The 19,477-nt window shown below is 41.6% G+C and overlaps 2 protein-coding genes across 3 annotated transcripts in view; both read right to left on the bottom strand.

Annotated features, from left to right (window-relative positions):
- tmem147 (transmembrane protein 147) overlaps positions 1–19,477 on the bottom strand; it is a 175,993-nt gene that overhangs the window by 11,254 nt on the left and 145,262 nt on the right. The window lies entirely within an intron of this gene.
- Positions 3,026–19,469, bottom strand: gapdhs (glyceraldehyde-3-phosphate dehydrogenase, spermatogenic). The gene is made up of 11 exons (XM_050047260.1): positions 19,373–19,469; positions 10,301–10,356; positions 7,682–7,778; positions 7,140–7,246; positions 6,253–6,343; positions 6,037–6,155; positions 5,808–5,889; positions 4,749–4,900; positions 4,469–4,631; positions 3,661–3,758; positions 3,026–3,518 (listed from the first exon to the last, which is right to left on the bottom strand). The coding sequence occupies exons 2-11, from the start codon at positions 10,327–10,329 to the stop codon at positions 3,449–3,451; spliced, it is 1,008 nt and encodes a 335-aa protein (XP_049903217.1). The 5' UTR covers positions 10,330–10,356; positions 19,373–19,469; the 3' UTR covers positions 3,026–3,448.

The following is a 19,477-nucleotide window of genomic DNA, read 5'->3' as shown; positions in this document are numbered from 1 at the left end:
GAGATTCACTCTCATTTGGCATTTTGCCTCACTATTTTGGCACTGTGTCTCTTGGATGCCTGCTGCTTAAGGTCTGGCACCTGGCTGCTGGCTGTTGCATAAGTCTATATATTCATATTCATACAGGAAATTCCTGCATAGTATAAAGCCTATCTTTAAAATCATAAGGATATTAACTTTTACTCTGAAAAGAGTTAAACATAAACAGTTTTCATAAAACTTACATAAAAGGAGGACCATTTGTGATGAAGTCTGGGGGCACACAAATTAATGCAAGTGTTGATGTTAATTTTTTATTCTCTAGCCTTAAGTGAAATCTCTATTTTTCACTCATCAAAGTTTTAATGGAAACAGGAGACAACCAGAAGTCATTGGATCTAATCTATTGAGAAAAAACACAAAATACAATGCAATACAACAACAACAACAACAACAACAACAACAAAAAATACAATGAACCATAGTGTTGGCGTGGCCTCAGTTTGCTTTTCATGTCAGTGCATGGTATACTTAAACAAATGACAAAAACAAAAACAAATTGGACCCAAATTCAGTCATGTGATGCAGTGAAAGGCTCTGTTCCCTTGAATCTGAAACCTAAATTCAAATGTTCTACATTCAATACTGTCCAGTCTCCACGCGTGGTGGGGAAATCAGGCTGCAGGCAAATGACCAGATTTTAATCTTTCCAGTCGACAGATGCTAAAGGTCACATCCTTGGCTGACCTCTATCCACCTGGCTCCTTTTACCTAAAGATTTCAGCAAGATATTTTCCATTCAAACAAAATGTGTCACTGTGTTTTACTCCAAAAGCAGCTGACACCAGTCTGAAATGTGAGTGTCAGCAGAATGATAAAATCAGTGTTTACGAAGTGCTTTAATAACATTTAAACCCAAACCAAAAGAGCCTTGCCTGAGGATGTAAGGCTGCATTCTGGCTCATAATGAGTTAAAGGTTCAGTAAATAGCTAGAGGCTTGACCTTTCTGGGATTTAAAAGCAATCAGTAAAAAATGCTTTTAAATCTTAAAATCAGTTCTGAATCTTAGTGGTAGCCAGTGCAGATGTGCTGAGACTGTGGTACTATGGTCTTAATGTTTAGTGCATGTTAAGCTGGAGACATTCTGTTTAGTCTTTGTGAACATGACTTTAAATTCTGTCAGTAAAAAAAAGTGATATTGTTCTGAATACTGCATATGCAACCAATTCATAGACATGCCCATAGATGTGTGAAATGTTTTGTTTCTATTGCAGTATGTTCAGTATAACAGTAGGTGGCACTGCAGCAAACTTGCTCTAAACATCTTATAAGCTTTTCGTGTCAGTTCCTTTATATGGGGAATAACGTGGTGAAGGCAATAAAAAGCAGAGGGGAGACATTTCTTCTATATTAGGATGCATCCTGTATGCTGAGTTTGGCTGCAGTGCTCTAAAACAGGCAGCAGGTGGCTCTGAGGGTTCCCAACAGTGGGTGCTCCGTCCATCCTCCCCCACAGAGGATCACTTAGGGGAAATAGGGGACTGGGTGACAGTGGAGTCACTCTCCCTCTACTCCTGAAAGGAGATGCAAATGTTTTGGCTGAGTCGCTCCTACAGGAGGCGTAACGGGACCCATAGAGTGGAAAAAGGTTAGTTTTTAAGAATACAGAGGTGGTGACTGGGCCTTTATCTGTCCTCTCCCTCTTTAATTGAGCTTTTGACTTATTAGTTATGGTATATGTCTTAAAGTGGAACTACGCCCATTTTCAAAATGTATACATGTTACTACTAAGATCTAAAACAGTCCAAAAATCTTAGTGAACATTAACAGCTCTCTCCCAAATCCAAAAACTAGAATGCTAAAACTCAAATTTGTGATGTCATAGGGTATAAAGTGAAGGAGCAGCTCATTAGACAATGCATTGGGAAAGATGTTATAGATGACACTGAAAGCACCCAGGGTAATGCTCTGAGAACATGGGTTAATTTTTTGAAAGTTTTTTCTTGTCATGTCTGAAACTACATATGAACATGAATCCAACATATTACTGTCAAAGATTAATCACAGCCTATTTAATATACAGCACACAACACTGATGATAGGCTTACCCATGAATCCATGACAAATGAGACCATGATGCATTAATTAATGAATCTGTGAAGAATTATAATTTTAATAGCTTAGTATTCTATGCACCATATAATGGTTTATGTCTACATGGCACTTTAGGCTGAACCTACACATTAATGTAGATCAAGTTAAATATGCAACCTTAATTTTATACTATGTATGTAGTAGGGGGTCCCTGCTTCATCTATCTTTCAGCTTGGGGCACCTTGGCCTGAAAAACATTGAAGACCCCTGTTATATAACATTTATGTTAACATCATTTTTACATGTCTTCACAATAATGATCTTTCTCCCTTGACAGGCGAGGAAAATGGGGAATGGGGAAAATAGGGACTAGGTAAATGATTAAGCATGTACAAATACCAAAAAACCCCAAAACTAAGGAATTTTAAAGTTTCTTCTCTCTTCCCTCATCAAATAAGGGAGCAGGGCGAGGTAGAGTGCATGGCCCATCAGAGGAGAGTTAAGTCTGCACAGACATCTCTCCTTGGCTCTGCCCTCCCTCTGCTCCATACTATTTTACCTACCTATGCTCTTTCCTACTTATCTATCCATCTAACACTAACTTTTTGGCTCCCACTTGGAAACTATCACTCCCACTCATTGTCTCAAGTATGTGCATCATGGGTTTTAACATCTAGTCCCAAACTGAACTATAATAAATTAAGCTTTAATTTATTTCATGACCTGAGCAGCAGTAATAAAAAAAAGGCTTTTTTTTCAACCAAGTGATTGGAGATTTAAAGCATAGGGCTTTATAGTTCCTGTGCTCCAAGTTAATTGTTTCACTAACAATATTACTGATGCATTTAGTTATATTTTGATTGGTCTGATAACCTTTTTCTACATTTTGTCCATTTCGAAGCTCCACAGGAAACAGTACACAGAAAAATGACAATAAAACAAGACAACAGCTTAAGGTTTTTTAAGTTTTATTTCTTGGTCTCATTACTCTTAAGCGGAGTTACAGTAGCTCTGCCTCTCAGCTTCCTCCGTCCACTGGTGATTAAGCCTTTAAAACACACCAACAAGGAGATGGATACAGTAGTTACCATAGCACTGAGCCATAAGGACACATCTAAAGTGGCAGTGGGAGGTGGAGAGGGGGCACACGGACACAAATACTGTCACCGATCGTCTCATTAAAGGAAAATAAAACGGATAAACTCAGAACACTCAAACACACTGTTGCTGCTGCCTACGTATACTGTAGTAGAGCTAAGGGCTGTGATGCTATGACTTGGCTATGGGTGGGGCCTGTGTGTAAAAGAGAAGGGCGGGTGAGGGATAATGGTTGGGGTGGTCCCTTTCCTGACTTCCTTTTTGGACAGGAAGTGTCTACTCCTTGGAGTGCATGTACAGCAGCAGGTCAGCGACACGGTGGCTGTAGCCAAACTCATTATCATACCTGGAGAGAGACAGAGTGGAAAGAAGAGAAGAAATTAATTGCTTGGCTTTGAAAAAGTTAAACTGTTTTTTCATTTTCCTCTTTAAATGAACACTAACTCCCTGTTTCACATATGAGACTGACCAAGACATTGAAAACTAACCAGGAAATGAGTTTGACAAAGTTGTCGTTGAGGGAGATGCCGGCACCAGCGTCGAAGACGGAGGAGTGAGTGTCACCGATGAAGTCGGAGGACACCACCTGCAAAACACAAATCCCACTACAAGTCAGATTCAAGTCATTATTAACTGGAAAATACAACCTCATTCATAGTCACAAAGGGCATATCTCTGAGTGTCCATTTACATGATTCAATTAAATGAATCACAATCCATTAAAGACAGGAATAAATGTTCATCTTAATCCATGCACCCAAATTAAATGGACAAAAGTGCATAACCTATCCTGAACCTGAGGTGGCTGCATCTATTACATAGATCTCTCTGATACAATAAAAATTGTACATAAGTGGCACGTGAGTAAATATTTCATTCATTACAAATCGGTTGGCCAGATTTTGGCCTCACTTAAGCTTGTTGCCACCAGTTTACATCAACAGCAACTCATTGATATTTGATATCTTCACAGCAAATGCTACTCACAACTAAACATCAACTTCACTTAACACTGGTAGACAGAGATGGCATTGCCATCAACTATGAACTATGAAAGGGCATATCTCTGAGTGTCCATTTACATCATTCAATTAAATGAATCACAATCCATTAAAGACAGGAATAAATGTTCATCTTAATCCATGCACCCAAATTAAATGGACAAAAGTGCATAACCTATCCTGAACCTCTTTACCACACCTCACTCTACTTCCACTAACTTAAAGCTTTAGTTTTTACATTATCACTAGCCCTGTATTTGCTTCACAGTACATGTGAAATAACACTGAGTGTTACCTGGTCCTCGGTGTAACCCAGCACTCCCTTCATGGGCCCATGTGCGGCCTTCTTGCAGGCTTCCTTAATCTCAGCATAAGATGCAGGCTTGGACAGACGGCATGTCAGGTCCACCACTGACACATCAGCAACTGGCACCCTGAATGCCATGCCTGTCAGCTTACTAGAGAGAGAAGACGGACAAAAAAAATAAAAAAAAGTTAGTTTTTATTAACCTGCTTGCAGAATTACAAAAGGTGCATCTGATTATCAGGCTGACAGCAAGTGTGTTTGTCCTTACCCGTTGAGCTCAGGGATGACTTTGCCCACTGCCTTGGCGGCACCGGTGGAGGCTGGAATGATGTTTGCGTGGGCACCGCGGCCATCACGCCAGGCCTTGGCGCTGGGGCCGTCCACTGTCTTTTGGGTGGCTGTGTATGCATGGACTGTAGTCTACAAAGGGGAGAGTATATTACATGAAACATCAGTAACTCTACTATACATCTAAAGGGATACTCCACTGATTTTCAACCAGCTTTCTATCATAACAATGTGCATAGTATGTGTAAATAAACTGTGGTAAACTTCGTTCCATCATGTCTCAACGTCAATCTGCCAGATGACAGATTTCGCATCATCCTGCATATTTTCCTTGGCTCTAGGGCTGTTGCTCAAATTACAGAATGTACTTCTGCATTAGGACACGAAGAGTGAAAAAGCAGATCGAGAGACAGAGAGAGACCTAAAACTGGGACTAAGCTCAGATCAAACAGTAAAGCTAGGCTGTGCTGATAAAAAATGAGCCGATATTCTGTTTCTGCGTTGCCTATTTCTCGCCTAAAATGTTTGCTGAAACATAGTTTAGTGCACTGTTTAGCTGTACTACGAGAGTTTGTGAACAGGAGGTGGGCTCCATACTGTTTCCTGTATTGTGCAAACATAGGCTGAATAAAAGTGATATCAAACAGTAAAAGTAGGCAGTGCTGCAATACCAGTTTCACTTAAAGTACAACTGTAATAAAAAACTGTTTGTTACCAGCTGGCCACCATGTTGTTTTTGGATGAGAAACTTGCATTATGTCACCCACCACCACAGGACTGTTTATTGCCATTACATGTTTTCTACTACTTAAGCAAAAGCAAATGCCACAGCCTTTTTTTCTGTTTTCTCTGGTCATGTAGCACCAATTTCAGCAGTATTTTTGCCTTTCTACTGCATAGACAGCCAAACATCTTTCTTTCCAGCAGTGAAATACTTCTTTAAGGCTGCAAATACAGTAACATTGATGAAAAAGGCCTCCTCACAACAATGGCTGAAAATCTCAGTATTATATTTGGACACAGATTTACTGTGACTTACCATGAGAGCCTCCTCAATGCCAAAGTTATCATGGATGACTTTGGCCAGGGGGGCCAGGCAGTTGGTGGTGCAGGAGGCATTGCTATGAAAAGAACAACAGGCATGCTCATTAACTACTACAGTCAATTCTCTTGACATATGTAATGACATTGCTCCACATAAAGGAACATGTTTGTTAAAATTAATAATGTACAGTGTGAACGTATGTTCAAGACCAAGGGGGTGTTACCTGACAATGTTCATGGAGGAAGGGTCGTATTTGTCCTCGTTAACTCCCATGACAAACATTGGAGCATCAGGTGAAGGGGCAGACACAACCACGCGCTTAGCTCCACCCTGGAGGTGAAGCTGTAATTGGACAGGAGAGAAAAAGGGCACAATTTAGAAACTGGACCATCTGGCAGCCTGTATAATTGTTTCTGTATATGTGCATGCGTGTACATACAGAGGCCTTCTCCACACTGAGGAAGACTCCAGTGGATTCGACAACGTACTGGGCTCCAGCTTCGCCCCAGGGGATGTCTGCTGGCTTCATACTAGAGTGAGATAAAGAACAGAGTCAGTCTAAGATGAAATTATTATAACTACCATTTAGTAATGTTAAACTTGGGGTTGACAAAAGACAAGGAACACAAGAATACTACAGAAGAAAAGAGATAATGAGCAAGTTACATATGGTGAGAGAAGTGAGGGTTAATCTTGTTAGAACAGTACATCCTGTGCTTTCTAAAATTGTCTGCAGAGCCTCTTAGGATAACGTCATGCAAGTAATGAAACATATATATAATTTTTCAATGAACACCTTGGTATGTAGAGGTTAAGAGTCTGCCAAAAAAGCAGATGGTGCTGTAAAAACCGAATACTCAAGGAGAGGCACCTCAATAATTTACACTCAGTGCTCAGAGTGGAACAGGAATGTCTCTTCTCTAACCCTCCTTTTTGTTGATGTTGTCTTTTGTAGAGGGGAGGCGCCATTAACTCAAAGGACTAAAACAACAGCCTGTATAGTCAGTGGAGGGTTAGCTGTATGAGTGAGGCTCCAGTCAACAGAAAGCCTCATTCCACTGCCTGGAATTCACTCAGGAAACCAAAAAGTCTGTAATAATTCAAACTGAACACTGAGGTGGCTGCATCTATTACAGAGATCTCTCTGATACAATAAAAATTGTACATAAGTGGCACGTGAGTAAATATTTCATTCATTACAAATCGGTTGGCCAGATTTTGGCCTCACTTAAGCTTGTTGCCACCAGTTTACATCAACAGCAACTCATTGATATTTGATATCTTCACAGCAAATGCTACTCACAACTAAACATCAACTTCACTTACCACTGGTGGACAGAGATGGCATTGCCATCAACTATGAACTTGTCACCTTCACAGGAGACCTCACCATGGTAACGGCCATGGGTGGAGTCATACCTGAACATGTAGACCTAGGAGACAGGAGGAAAATAATGGGGTTATAAGGACAAGGATGGGAGAGACACACTCTAAGTTATTACTATCACACTATAGTATCTTATTTCATATACTTGACAGTTTCTGAGTTTCCTTTTTTGGATTTGGAGAGTTACTGGTAGTGTTTAGGTTTGTAATCTTGATAGAGAATTAAAACCAAATGACAAACAAGCTATTGAGAAAGCAACACGTTCAGCTCAGGTATTGATAATGTAGAAACTATGGGTCCGTTTTTTTGTTTGTTGCTTTGTGAACCAGATTCTTTCAACAACATACTGCAGTTTAAATCTTGTTTTTCTACCCAACATTTTAAGAAGGTAATTATGATGTAAATCTCATACAATAGTCCCCTGGAATATAAATAAATGTTTGTTATTTGTAAGCAAGTATGTGCATGTAAGTTTTCTCACCATGTACTGCAAGTCAATGAAAGGGTCATTGATGGCCACGACCTTGATGCCTTTCTGAAGGCAAGCCCTCAGGACCAGACGGCCAATACGACCGAAACTGCAGAGTGAGGGGGGAGAGAGATTATTAATAATAGCTATTTTGGGAAAATGGTGGGAAACTTCCTCAGGATGTTGGACCACTTGTGGGACCTCACATGAATCCTCTAACAAAGCCACAATCTGTGATGTCATTAGACAAAACGAAACTTCCAGTAGTTTACCTGCTACAGAGAAGCCCTGCACATTAATGCCCATCAACAGAAATCGTGAGTTCTTGCACTCCTGCAGTTGTACTGCTGAAGCTTTGATTAATGTCAGATAAACACTTTTCGCTGTTAGTTCACAATAAAAGCTCTTCTATGACCAACAGCTTGAAAGCTTTTATTGTGAATCAGGAAGAGAATCCATACTCATAGGACATTTTTGTTGTCAGGTCATTTTGATATATCATTTTTACGTGTGCAACGCCCGATCAAAATTGGCCTGTAACAGTTGATGATTTGGCCTTTGGAATTGCTGTTTGCAGCTTTTTTGAAAACCGCTCATCCTCATCAACGTCACATTTAAAGCAACTCTTACCTTTCTGGAAATTTTACACTTTTCTTTGTTTAGGTTAAAATGCTATTAATACGCAGATGGCACACTAAAATGTAAGTGAATTCCACAAGAGATGAAAACTCATCATTATACCATTCTCATATGGTTCTAAGAAAATTCCGACCAATCATTGCATTCGGACCGAATGCAATGATTGGTCAGAGTTTTCTCCTGTCCTGTCTGTCTTCCCCACGTGGAGGACTCCGACTGACGTAACCACTCGCGTAACCACCCCCCACACCCTCCACCCCTGAGACTGAGACAACAAACAGGTTAGTAACAGGGACCCTTGTGGATATAAACTAGTGACAGGGACCCTTGTGGATATAAACTTTTTTCCGTAACAAAAGCAAACAAATGCGGACCACCGCTTCCACCTCCAGCCGCTCCAACAGGGAAATCAGTTGGCAAAAGAAAGAAACGATGCAACAAGAAGTAAATTCATCAGTGCAATGCAGTCGCGAGTTTCTAACAGACATTAGAAACTGCTGCAGAGATCTAACGCTACAACCAAGAGAGCTCAGGATGTGTAGAAAGCTTGGCCTGCTACGTCGAGCTAGCCCTGAGATGACCGTGGTTTCGCCTGGAGCTGTCCCAACGGGGAGATGCCGGCAGCGCTGTGACAGGACGCGGGAGTGGGGGAAGCCTGGAGGGGTTAGCTCTACTCTAAGAGCTAACCCCATCAAACCAGCTGTTCCCAGTGTCCTTCTGACGAATGTCCGCTCGCTGGACACGAAAATGGATTACATCCGACTATGGAGATCCACTCACCAAGGAGTGAGGGACTGCTGCGTCCTTGTGTTCACTGAGACATGGATGAATAGTAACATATCAGACTCCGGTGTTGAGCTAACGGGGCTAACACTACACAGAGCAGACAGGACGGCAGCATCATCTGGTAAGCGTGTATGTGGTGTATACACAAATAATTCATGGTGCTGTGATGTGAAGAGGAGCTCCCAGTTCTGCTCTCAGGATGTGGAGTTTTTGACTGTGAAATGTCGNTTTTCTAAGTGCTGTGTGAAATGCAAGAAAGGTAAGGGTTGCTTTAACACTGTGCTTCAATACACCTGCACTGACATTGCTGCATCCCCAAGCAATGCTAGAGTATACACATCATATGCTAACAGCCAGATATTTGGGACCAGGCTATTTCCAGGAAAATGATCCTTTATTTTCAAAGTTACATCCCTAAAGCTTAAAATTTTTAATTTACTACAATAAACCATCTCCATTCTATCTTTCCTCATCTGTTCTTGAATGTACTGTAGCAAGCAGTGGAGAGTGAGCCATTTGTTGATGAAACAGTTAATAAATGTCCCCTCTCAATACACAACACAGTTTGTACATAACACACAACTAATAAATATGTCCCATAGATCTCTAGGGCTTGAACTGGACAATGCAGTTCCCTTGGGTCCTCAGCAATACATGCGTCAAGTGTGAAGTTTGTTTGGGTGAGCGGTTGTTGAGAAAATTGAAGGACTGACATACAGACAGAGACTCCTTCCATTTTAGTTAGGTTAAAGAAGAAACAGAAGAAGACCATGTAGCCACAGTGAAGAGCTGCATGTGACGAGGCAAATTTCAAACCACCAAGATGTGATCAAAGTTAAGTACAGTTTTTACTGTGCAATTCTTATTTGATCAAGTCCATTTGTGCTGTTCTACATAAAATTCATACATGGTACCACAAGAGCACACTCTCATATCAAAATTTGGCATACCAAATTAAGGGTGGATTTTATTAAAATGATATGAAATGTATTTCACTCTGACAGCTAATGCATTTTGGCCTTCTCTTTAAGACCATTAACTAACCACCAGAAATTGTAAAAATGGTCAACTGCCATCCCAAAAATGTGCTTCATCAACATCCTAACCTCACCATATAATCTATATATCTGAACCATCCTGTACATATAATTTGTGTGTGTGTGTGTGTGTGTGTGTGTGTGTGTGTGTGTGTGTTTTCAAACTCACCCATTGATTCCAACACTTAGGTCTGACATGGTTGCTGCTTGGTTGGGACTGAGTTACTAGGGAGAAAAAAAAAGAAACAGAGAAACCACTGACATTAGAAAACAACAGCAACAAAATGATTCAAATAACATGAAAATGCATCCAATCTCACTTAGCTAGCTGGAGACACGCTCAGTCAGATGACCAAAAATCACTGCGGCTTAACAATGTGCCAACAAATGCCCTCTTTTCTTTTACACAGAGTTTAAACATTTGAGTGAGACAAACTGTTGCCCTGGCAGCAGGAGGTGGCTTTAATCAGGTTAGTTAAGTTGTTGGCAACACACAATGAGTGTGTGTGTTACATTGTTGTAACATGACCATGCCTAATCCACTATTTTATTGTGAACACTCTTGTTCAGGCTCCACAAACCATTAGGAAAAAAAATATCTATTTCATGTGCTATTTTAAAGCCTGCAATTTGCACTTCACACTGTCACCATCTGTGCTCTTCTATCTGCCCTGCATGTCTTCTCCACTGCCTCGTCCTCCCCATCTTTTTGTGTAAACACACAGAGTAAAGTGTAGTAATGTGCTAGTAGTAATGTGCTGTCTTCATGTAGCTTCATGCATTTGAAAATGCTATAATAACATGCAGTAGTTGTAGCCTTACAGTGCATTAGACAGGCAGTGTGACGCATTAGCATTAAAGGGTGAAAACACACCGAGGTGATATAGTACATTGGTGTGCACTTGAGGGTAGTATGATAAGAAGAGCTGGGTGCTTGAGCTGAAGCACCAGAACACCAAACTGCAGCTGCGCAGGGGTGTGATTCTGTTTGTTGTCAGTGACAGAAAAATACAGGCAGTCAAATGGCATGTTTTACGTGCATCTGCTGCAGGATTAGGGGGGTGCGTCATGCTGGGACATGTTTAGAAAACAACTGGGATAAGAAGGGAGGGAGAAAGTGGTTGGTACGCAACAAATAGAGACTCGTCTGCCGAGGGAACAAAGAGGAAGCCTGGCCTTGATTCAACTATGTGACCTCCTTTTTCCCCTGCTTTCCTCTTCCTTCTCATACTGCCCGTTTCTCCTCTCCACACCTCCTCTGTCCTCGCCTGCTACTTTTCCAGCTTTCATCTTTTCTACCTACTGCATCCCCTCTCCTTTCCTTCCTTCGTGTCAATCATCTTCTGACTCCACCTCCTTCCTCTCTTTTACTGTCCTTGATCTGTCTGTGCAAGAAGGGATACGCACTTTGATATTATATTTAGCTCCAAATCTATTCCAAAGTCTTGTGACTTGCCTTTTGGCAAAGAAAACTGCCTAAAACTGCATTATAGATTTTGTGTGTGGACTAGTAGGTTCATTTAGGCATAAAAAGGGAGCTGATTCTTCAGTTTATCATTATATTTTAGCACTAACTGCCTGATTTAAGGAGTGTTTTCATGGACTCATTTAGGATTTGTTACAGGTCTACATGTAACATGTACCCAAACATTTACTCATGCAGGTGAGCAGGCAACTCAGTTGCACTGACCAGGTACTAGCCTGACCAGCAGCTAATGTGTGTGAGTGAGAGAGACAGGCGCAGGTCAAGTAAGGAAGGGCAACCCAGACTGTCCTTGAAACTGGTTGGCTGTCATTTTAGACTACTGTAATCTCCTAATCTGTTGTGTGTGTGAGTGTATGTGTGTGTGTCTCTGTGAGTGTATGTGTGTGTGTCCCAGTGGGGAGCATGTAGGACAGGCTGTCGATCTGGTGAAATGCATTGTGGGAGCACTTTAAATAGACAAAAGGGGCAACCAGATTAGGATAAATCGTCTCTCTCATTCTAACAATGGTCGATAATTACTGACCATTTTAACCTGGATTTATTCACTTGTTATTGAGCACAATCGGATGCTTTGTCTCACTGGAACTGTAAGCCTGATGCCAGTCAAAATGAATGAATTGTGAACAGTCAATTTTCCAACAGGGTCACACTTCTCTGGGGCATTTTTGTGTGAGCCTTTTGTAGCACCTTCCTTTCAGGGTACAGAGCAGCCATTTTATGTTCTGCTGCTAGCATCCATTATACAAGGTCACCAAAGGAGAGAAAGAGGTAGAGAGAAAGGAGAGAGAGGGTGCATACAGTATGACCAAGTTGTTCTCACATTTCTATTCCTCTCCTTTATACTTGGTTCCCACCATTACCTATTGTGCATTCACAAACTCTGCAGTCACCCTCTCTCTTTCCTCTCTTTTGAACTCTCCTTCCCCCTGTCGCCTGTGCACTTTCACTCTTTGTCTCACTTGCTGGCTTTCTCTCTCTCTATGCTAACCTCTCCTTTTTCTCTAAACAGAGCAGTTGCCCTTGGTTTTCCAAAAGAAAATGGCTGCTCTATAAACAAATGATACTACTGTTTGAATGAACTGAGTGGGCTCTTCTGCTTCACTAAAGCAGGTGGAAAGTTTGACTCAGACACAGGGTTGTGGCTCCAAATGTAGAGAATTTAACAACTTGACTACTTCACTGTGCATCGAAAATGATTTTTAGCTGAGCCAGCAGCTCGACAGCTCCCTCTGTTGGTTGGTCAGTCCACAAAAATTTCCCCACCCTTTGGCAGCCACAGTTTTTGCATCAAGGCTCATTTATCCTCCCTTTACTTATGAAAAATAGATATGTCTGTTTCAATCCTTGTAAACGTCAGTGCCCTCATAGTTCCATGTGTCCTATATGTATAGTATAGTATAGCTATAGCCAATAGATGGCACTAGAGGGCAGAGTCAAAAATTTCAGACAACAAGAAACAAGGCTACAACGGACGAGGTCGTAATACTGTACCATTTACCGAGGCAGCATTGTAGATGGTGGTGGTCTGTGAGGTCACTAAATACATCACGATGTATGAGAGGAATATTCTTTTCACTATATTGTGGATTTGTGTCATTACGTCATTTTTTAAAATGTCTTCGTGGTGTCCTACGGTCTTGTCTCATTTGAACTATACTACACTGCCTTCACGATCTCTGGTGATACTGCTCTGTTTAATCCATATCCGCAAGCTTTCACTGCCTGCACAGTACGAACTTGCTGACACTCCCCCCTCCACGTCCGTTATTGTTGCTTAGCAACAGTGTGGGGCTTTGGCCAATCAATGAAAGAACAGGGAGAGGTCACACTGAGCAGCCAAGACAAAACCCTGCTCAATGCAGCTTTAATGAATGAATAAAAGGAACCAAAACCTGGTGCTGCAACATCATACTCTACTTCAGTATCACTCTTTAGTTTACAAATTAGTGCTTGATAAGTCTCAGGCAGTTGTGAGATATGCAAAATATGTTGTAATACAATTTGTAATCTTTGATAGCAACCTTTACAACCACTCTGCTCGAAATGGTTAAAATATGGTTCAATCAAAATATAATAAGATTTCTATGTCGAGCATTAACATTATAATTTTTATGTGCGGTATGTTTTCTGATGCATACTATATAGCCAACAGCTCTTCCTACTTCTCTACCACATCGTCCCACCTCTTTTGACTGAAGGCCAATCAGCCCTGATCTGGTATTCAGCACACAGTCTGTGGCAGAGCTCACACAGACATGTCTCAGCTCATAGAGGGAGTATTGAGTGGAGCAGAGCAAAGTGGGTACACGTTGTTCACTGCAGTTTGCAATCTGCTGACACTCATTAAATGTAGGAAGAAGGGACAGAGAGATGGCCAGATGTATACAGTGGTAGTAAAGTTACTTCCTCACAATTTTGGTCAAAACTGTTTTGCAGTGCAGCCACCTCCTCTTCTGATTGGCGGGCCAGCCAACAGCCAATTTTTTCTATCTCACCGTTCAACCCTCCCCCCTCATCATCACCTCTGTCTTACCTCCCTGATCCATAAATCGCACATCTCCTTTATCACCAACCTGAGATCAGACCAAACCTGGGACTCAGTCTCTTGACAAGGGGTGGTGCACCCATCTCCTCCTCTGATTGGTTAGATAAAGCGAGGAACCAGCCAACCAGAGGAGCTTTACTTGTGTTCAATCCTAATTAATGAGGAGTACACTCTCATCTACCTGCTACATCTCTCTTTTCCCTTTAAATCCTCCCCTGGTTCACTCTTAACTGTCTCTTCCCCACTTTTTGGGCTTCATGAATATCCAACCTCCCCTCCTCTTTGCCTCACCACCCAAACTAATCATTAAAATTCAACCCGCTACCTCCTTCTCCCTGTCCTCGCAAATCTTTGTCAGTCTGATCCCCCTCATTTAGCACAGCCCGACCCTCCCTCTGAGCTGCGACCCATTTTCCTCACACAAACATGAAGTTTAACCACGGGGGGTGCAGGACAGGGTCGCCATGCCATCGAGTATGCGTGTGCCCTGCAGGGCCCACTGCAGGAAAGATGACTCATAACTAGTCAACCAGAAAAGCACAAAGAAATTTGGCTGCATCAGGTGGTAAAATCTTAAAATTGAGACAAAATCTGCTGGGCGAATGAAAGAGGTAGGAGAGGAAAGAGTGTGACAGGGTATGTCACTTCTGCCAACACCTCCTCTGTTGTCAAGCACCAACACTTTGCCAAACAAACACTGATTCCTCTTTTCCCTGTAAAATGTCAACAGTCTTAGACGAGCAGTGAGACATTGTGTGGACTCCAGTCTCACCCTTATATGGACCTGAGTTTTGAGGAGCACAGACAGATCACTGTACACCTTTCCCTTCACATAGTTGAGTCAAGGCCAGGCCTTTCTTTTTTCATAATAGCAGGATACAGACTAAATAAAATATTCATACAGTTATCCATGGTGATGCTGTGAGTGATGACCATTAATATGTTGTCGAGTCACTGTTTTCTAAAGCTGTTACAGTTTAAGAGTAAAACTGCCACTGTGAGTGAATGAACTCACTGACTCCGTTCTCGCTTTTCCTGCCCACTACGCCACTCCCCCTGCCTTCCTCCTTCGTCCGCCCTTCTTTCAGTGTATCTTGCCTATTCAGACCGTCCTCCAGCTTTTTATTCCTCTGTCACACCCTCTTTCTCTCCGGTGTTTTTCCACTGCAGCGGGCTGATTGGCTAAAGGCCAGGCAAACTATCCAATTAGGTAATGTTCTCTCTCCTTGCACGCCTCTCATTGAAACATATAAATCATATACATTCGTGACTGAACCATAAATGCCAGTTATGCACCTTTACATACACGCACAAGTGGAGTCAAACTTTATGTATTCAACTTCAGCAACTTCTCTTTTGCATATCTTTTCTTTTGTCTCCTCTTTAGCAGTATACCTGCTTCCTTCCTTTTAATAGTTTCATCACTGAGACAATGTCACTTTGCTGCCGTAAACTAGTCAGTTAAGTGTCCAACGCCATTACATCACCTGTCAGACACATGTACACACAACACCGCAGGCTGTGTGTCCTACTCAGCAGGCATGATCTCCTGCTGACAGGGACAAACGCATAGGAGGTTCACTGTTTCTATGAGACAATTCACCAGAGGCAAATTAACATGATAAGCATAAACTGAATTTATAGTAGTTTGATGATTTAATAACTTTATATATTCATGATAAGAATAGATAAAGCTGATAAGAGAGAGGTTTTATGAATGTAGTAACTTACTACTGCAGTTCAACCAGGACTTGTCCATGCACACAAACACGTGTGCATGGACAAGAACAAACATACACCACCCATCATGAATTATTAAAAGGTGTGCTCTATCAAACTGCAGAAGAGTTAATAGGAAAGAGACATGTGACTACTCTGCAGAGGTAATGCTGGACCACACACACACACACACACACACACACACACACTTCCCTCTGTCCACTGTATGAGCTTATGTCAGCAAGCAGATGACAGATATCCTTCCTAAGACTTGCACCCTGTCATTTGCTGCCTCTTGTCTCTCAAAGTAATGAACAGTAATACAGTTTAATGCTGTGTTTGCAGAGCTAGCATGATATAAGAAATGTAGCAAACATCTGCACCTTTGAATAACCGTATAAAAAAACTTGACCAAACTGCTTTGTAGTACAAGTAAGGGCATTTTATGTCCCAGTTGTGTCTGTCCTTCCCTATTTTAGGTTTTATTTCCCTTAAATTGGTGACAGTTTGGTGCAGAATGCTGAGTCACTCTGGAGTTCCTTCTCTCTCACACACACACACACACACACACACACACACACACACACACACACACACACACACACACACACACACATCCTGGACAGGATGGCTGGTTGATAAGTCAGCTGCAGAGCATAATGGGGAGGGACACTCATTCAAACCTCGATCTAGAAACAGCCACACTACCTTGAAGTGGAAAACTTGTGTTAAGAAAGAAAGAACAAGTCATAACCAACTCAAGAGGCACGAATGACTGTATGTAAATTACTTTTAGTGGGCGTGACGTATTCACTAACTGCAGAGACCCAGGCAGCCTGCCGTGATGTGTGTAACAGAGAAAAGAGGAAAGTTTTCTGGCCTGACCAACATGAGTAGCACGCAGACACTAATCTAATACAAGAAAAATAAGCATATATACTTCTAATGGCAAGCACCTGAAAACCTAGTCCACCTCTTTGACTAGTGTCATAGAGACATCACGAGTAGCATGTGTGGGTTGTTCATATCTCTTTAATAACATGGCTGTAGTCCTTGGTAAGCTATAATTACGTGTCCTGTGTATTGCTTGTATGTTCTAGCTGACATCTTCAGATATACAGCTGACACCCTATTCTGCAACACCTGCAAAAGCATAATGACTGTCAAAGCAATTGTGCGTGATATGACAAGCTACTAACTTCTGAACCTTATATGCAAGGAGTAACTAATAAATAATAATAATATTACTCAGAGCAGGCACATATTCGGCCAGTACTATCCTGTCACGATGTATTTGTGAAACATTTTAATACTGCAAATGTATTGATGAAACTAGTAGATTACTTTCATTTGAAGATCTTGTTAGTGCCATTTTAATATATTCACTAGGCAGGATCTTGGACAAGAAATGTCTACTCTAAATAAAATTATACATGTGCTTTGAAAGGCAGTTTCAGAAATCAATTTAGAGGGAGACTATAATCATAAATCATGTTAATTAAAAATACTGCAAAGCTATTATCTGCTGATGCATGGCAAATGTAATTTTGTTCCTAAACTATTATCATAGAGCCTGAAGCTTGGCAACACAGACAGCCTAAATGCTTAACATTTCTCAGGCAGGATCGGGCCTGTTATTATTGACCTTCACTCATCCAGGGAGTCTGAGCTAGGAGGTGTGGCTCCCCATCCATAAATCCATAAGCACAGTAAGAATAACCTTATTCAAACTAATAAGGAGTTTGAGAATATGGGTTAGCAGCTGGTCAGCATCACAACAGAAGCACTGGGCCTACTTTGACCTTCCTCAGCTGGAGTAATGACCTTGAAGAGTGAGACAAGGCCAGACATGGCTGCATCTGCATGTACCACACCTACATGAGCTGAATGGGGCTAACGTTAAGCAAACATTACGATTGTCAATAGTATGTACTGTATTACTGCTATGATAAATAAAACTAAATACTTAATGAGTTCATAAACATTAATATTGTCTATTTTTGCACAGCTGGACTGTGTAGCTTTGACATAATTACTCATATAAAACATCATTCTCCTGTTAGTGTCCCCCTAATTTCCCCCATTAAACAAGCTTGACTGATTCCACTATTCAGTTTTTTAATTAGACCCTCGTTGCACCGGTACACTGTGTGTATGATAAAGCAGCCTTATAATTTGGAAATTAACTTGAGCTTTGTCTATTGTTATTTTCCAAAGCACAGTCCTCTTTGCAAACCGCATCAACAGGTCTGTCGAGTCTGAAGTCAAACTGCGGCAGAATCATGCGACATTACACACTGTCTCTGTGCCCTTCAGAGTCATCACAGGAAGGCTTTCAGCACGCCTCTCTCATCTTTCGACATGAAATAAAACCAAGGTTATTCGTTTGACCCGTTTCGGTTCTTGCATCACTAAGACCTCTGCTTCCTGTCATTGCGAGAGTACAATTCATCTCTGAAATCTAATGACGCAACGACGACAGACTTCATCGTGAGGACCAGGAGGAGCACGTAGCTTCACCTCCATTCACATGCACTCATTCACCTCGTGCATCATTACAGCTCTGTACAATATTTTAGCGCAGCTATTACAGTAAAATTACATCTTTTGCTAAACCCCATTTTAATCCCGGCTACATGTCTATCTATATAGGTTATTGTTCTGCTGTGATAAATATATATTTTTTGTATTAGGTTAACGTTACGTAACATGGAGTCTAATCCACTTCCGCAAAGATGCAGCAATGGGAGCTGCCAATGTCACGTTACCCGCTACAATTTAGCCTCAGATGAATGAATTATACATTATGAATGCTTTATAACTCAATTATACAGATTTTCTTTACAACAAGGCTAAATTTCGTGCCATTCAAATGCTTCGGGATGCTTATAGCTTCATTGGATTTTTCATATGATGCAACGAAACGACTCAAGTACACAGTATTACACAACGGACAGCCTCTCCCTAGACTGCAAGGCCACGACTGCATCCCCTCCCACCCTCGCTTTTCTCTTCCTGTACCATTACAGCGTGCATCCTGCGAAAGAGGCTGTTTTACAGACCCATATGCTATATGAGCTTAGAGCTAACCTTATTCTTCTCCTCATCCTCGTGCCTGTGTCTCGTGCGCTAACTTAACGGCTGCGTGGCTGATTAAATTAAAGATGGTAGACGAAATTCAAGGCTACAAGGTCGCTTCCGCACTTCATCTTCGGCTTTTAGCAGCAACAGTCTGGGGGAAATTCACGACGAATTTACCGTTATATGTTAAACTTCTCATTTAAAACTGCGTCAGCTTACTGCATTCGTATCTTAACCAAGGTGATGTACTGTAGTGCACCGACACATAAGCTAACATTTGAAACTAGTGACGTCTGAATCCTGTCAAATACTTTCAACGTCTTCAGTTTAGATAGTCTGAGCAAATGTGTATCAGCTCGTCGTCGCAAGGGCCTCTACTCACTGTAGGGTGAGTCGGTGTTGCAGCTTACCTCTCGGCTGATGCTTCTTGAGTCTGTGTGCGCAGTTCACAGTGCCGCCTTCCGCTTTTATACAAGACACGTGCCTCGGGGAGCCTGGTCGCCCTGGCGACGTGA

Source organism: Epinephelus moara, chromosome 6 (genome assembly GCF_006386435.1).
Source record: "Epinephelus moara isolate mb chromosome 6, YSFRI_EMoa_1.0, whole genome shotgun sequence".
Lineage (NCBI taxonomy): Eukaryota > Metazoa > Chordata > Actinopteri > Perciformes > Serranidae > Epinephelus > Epinephelus moara.
The sequence above is the reverse complement of the archived record's forward strand: the minus strand, read 5'-3'. Positions and strand labels throughout refer to the sequence as shown.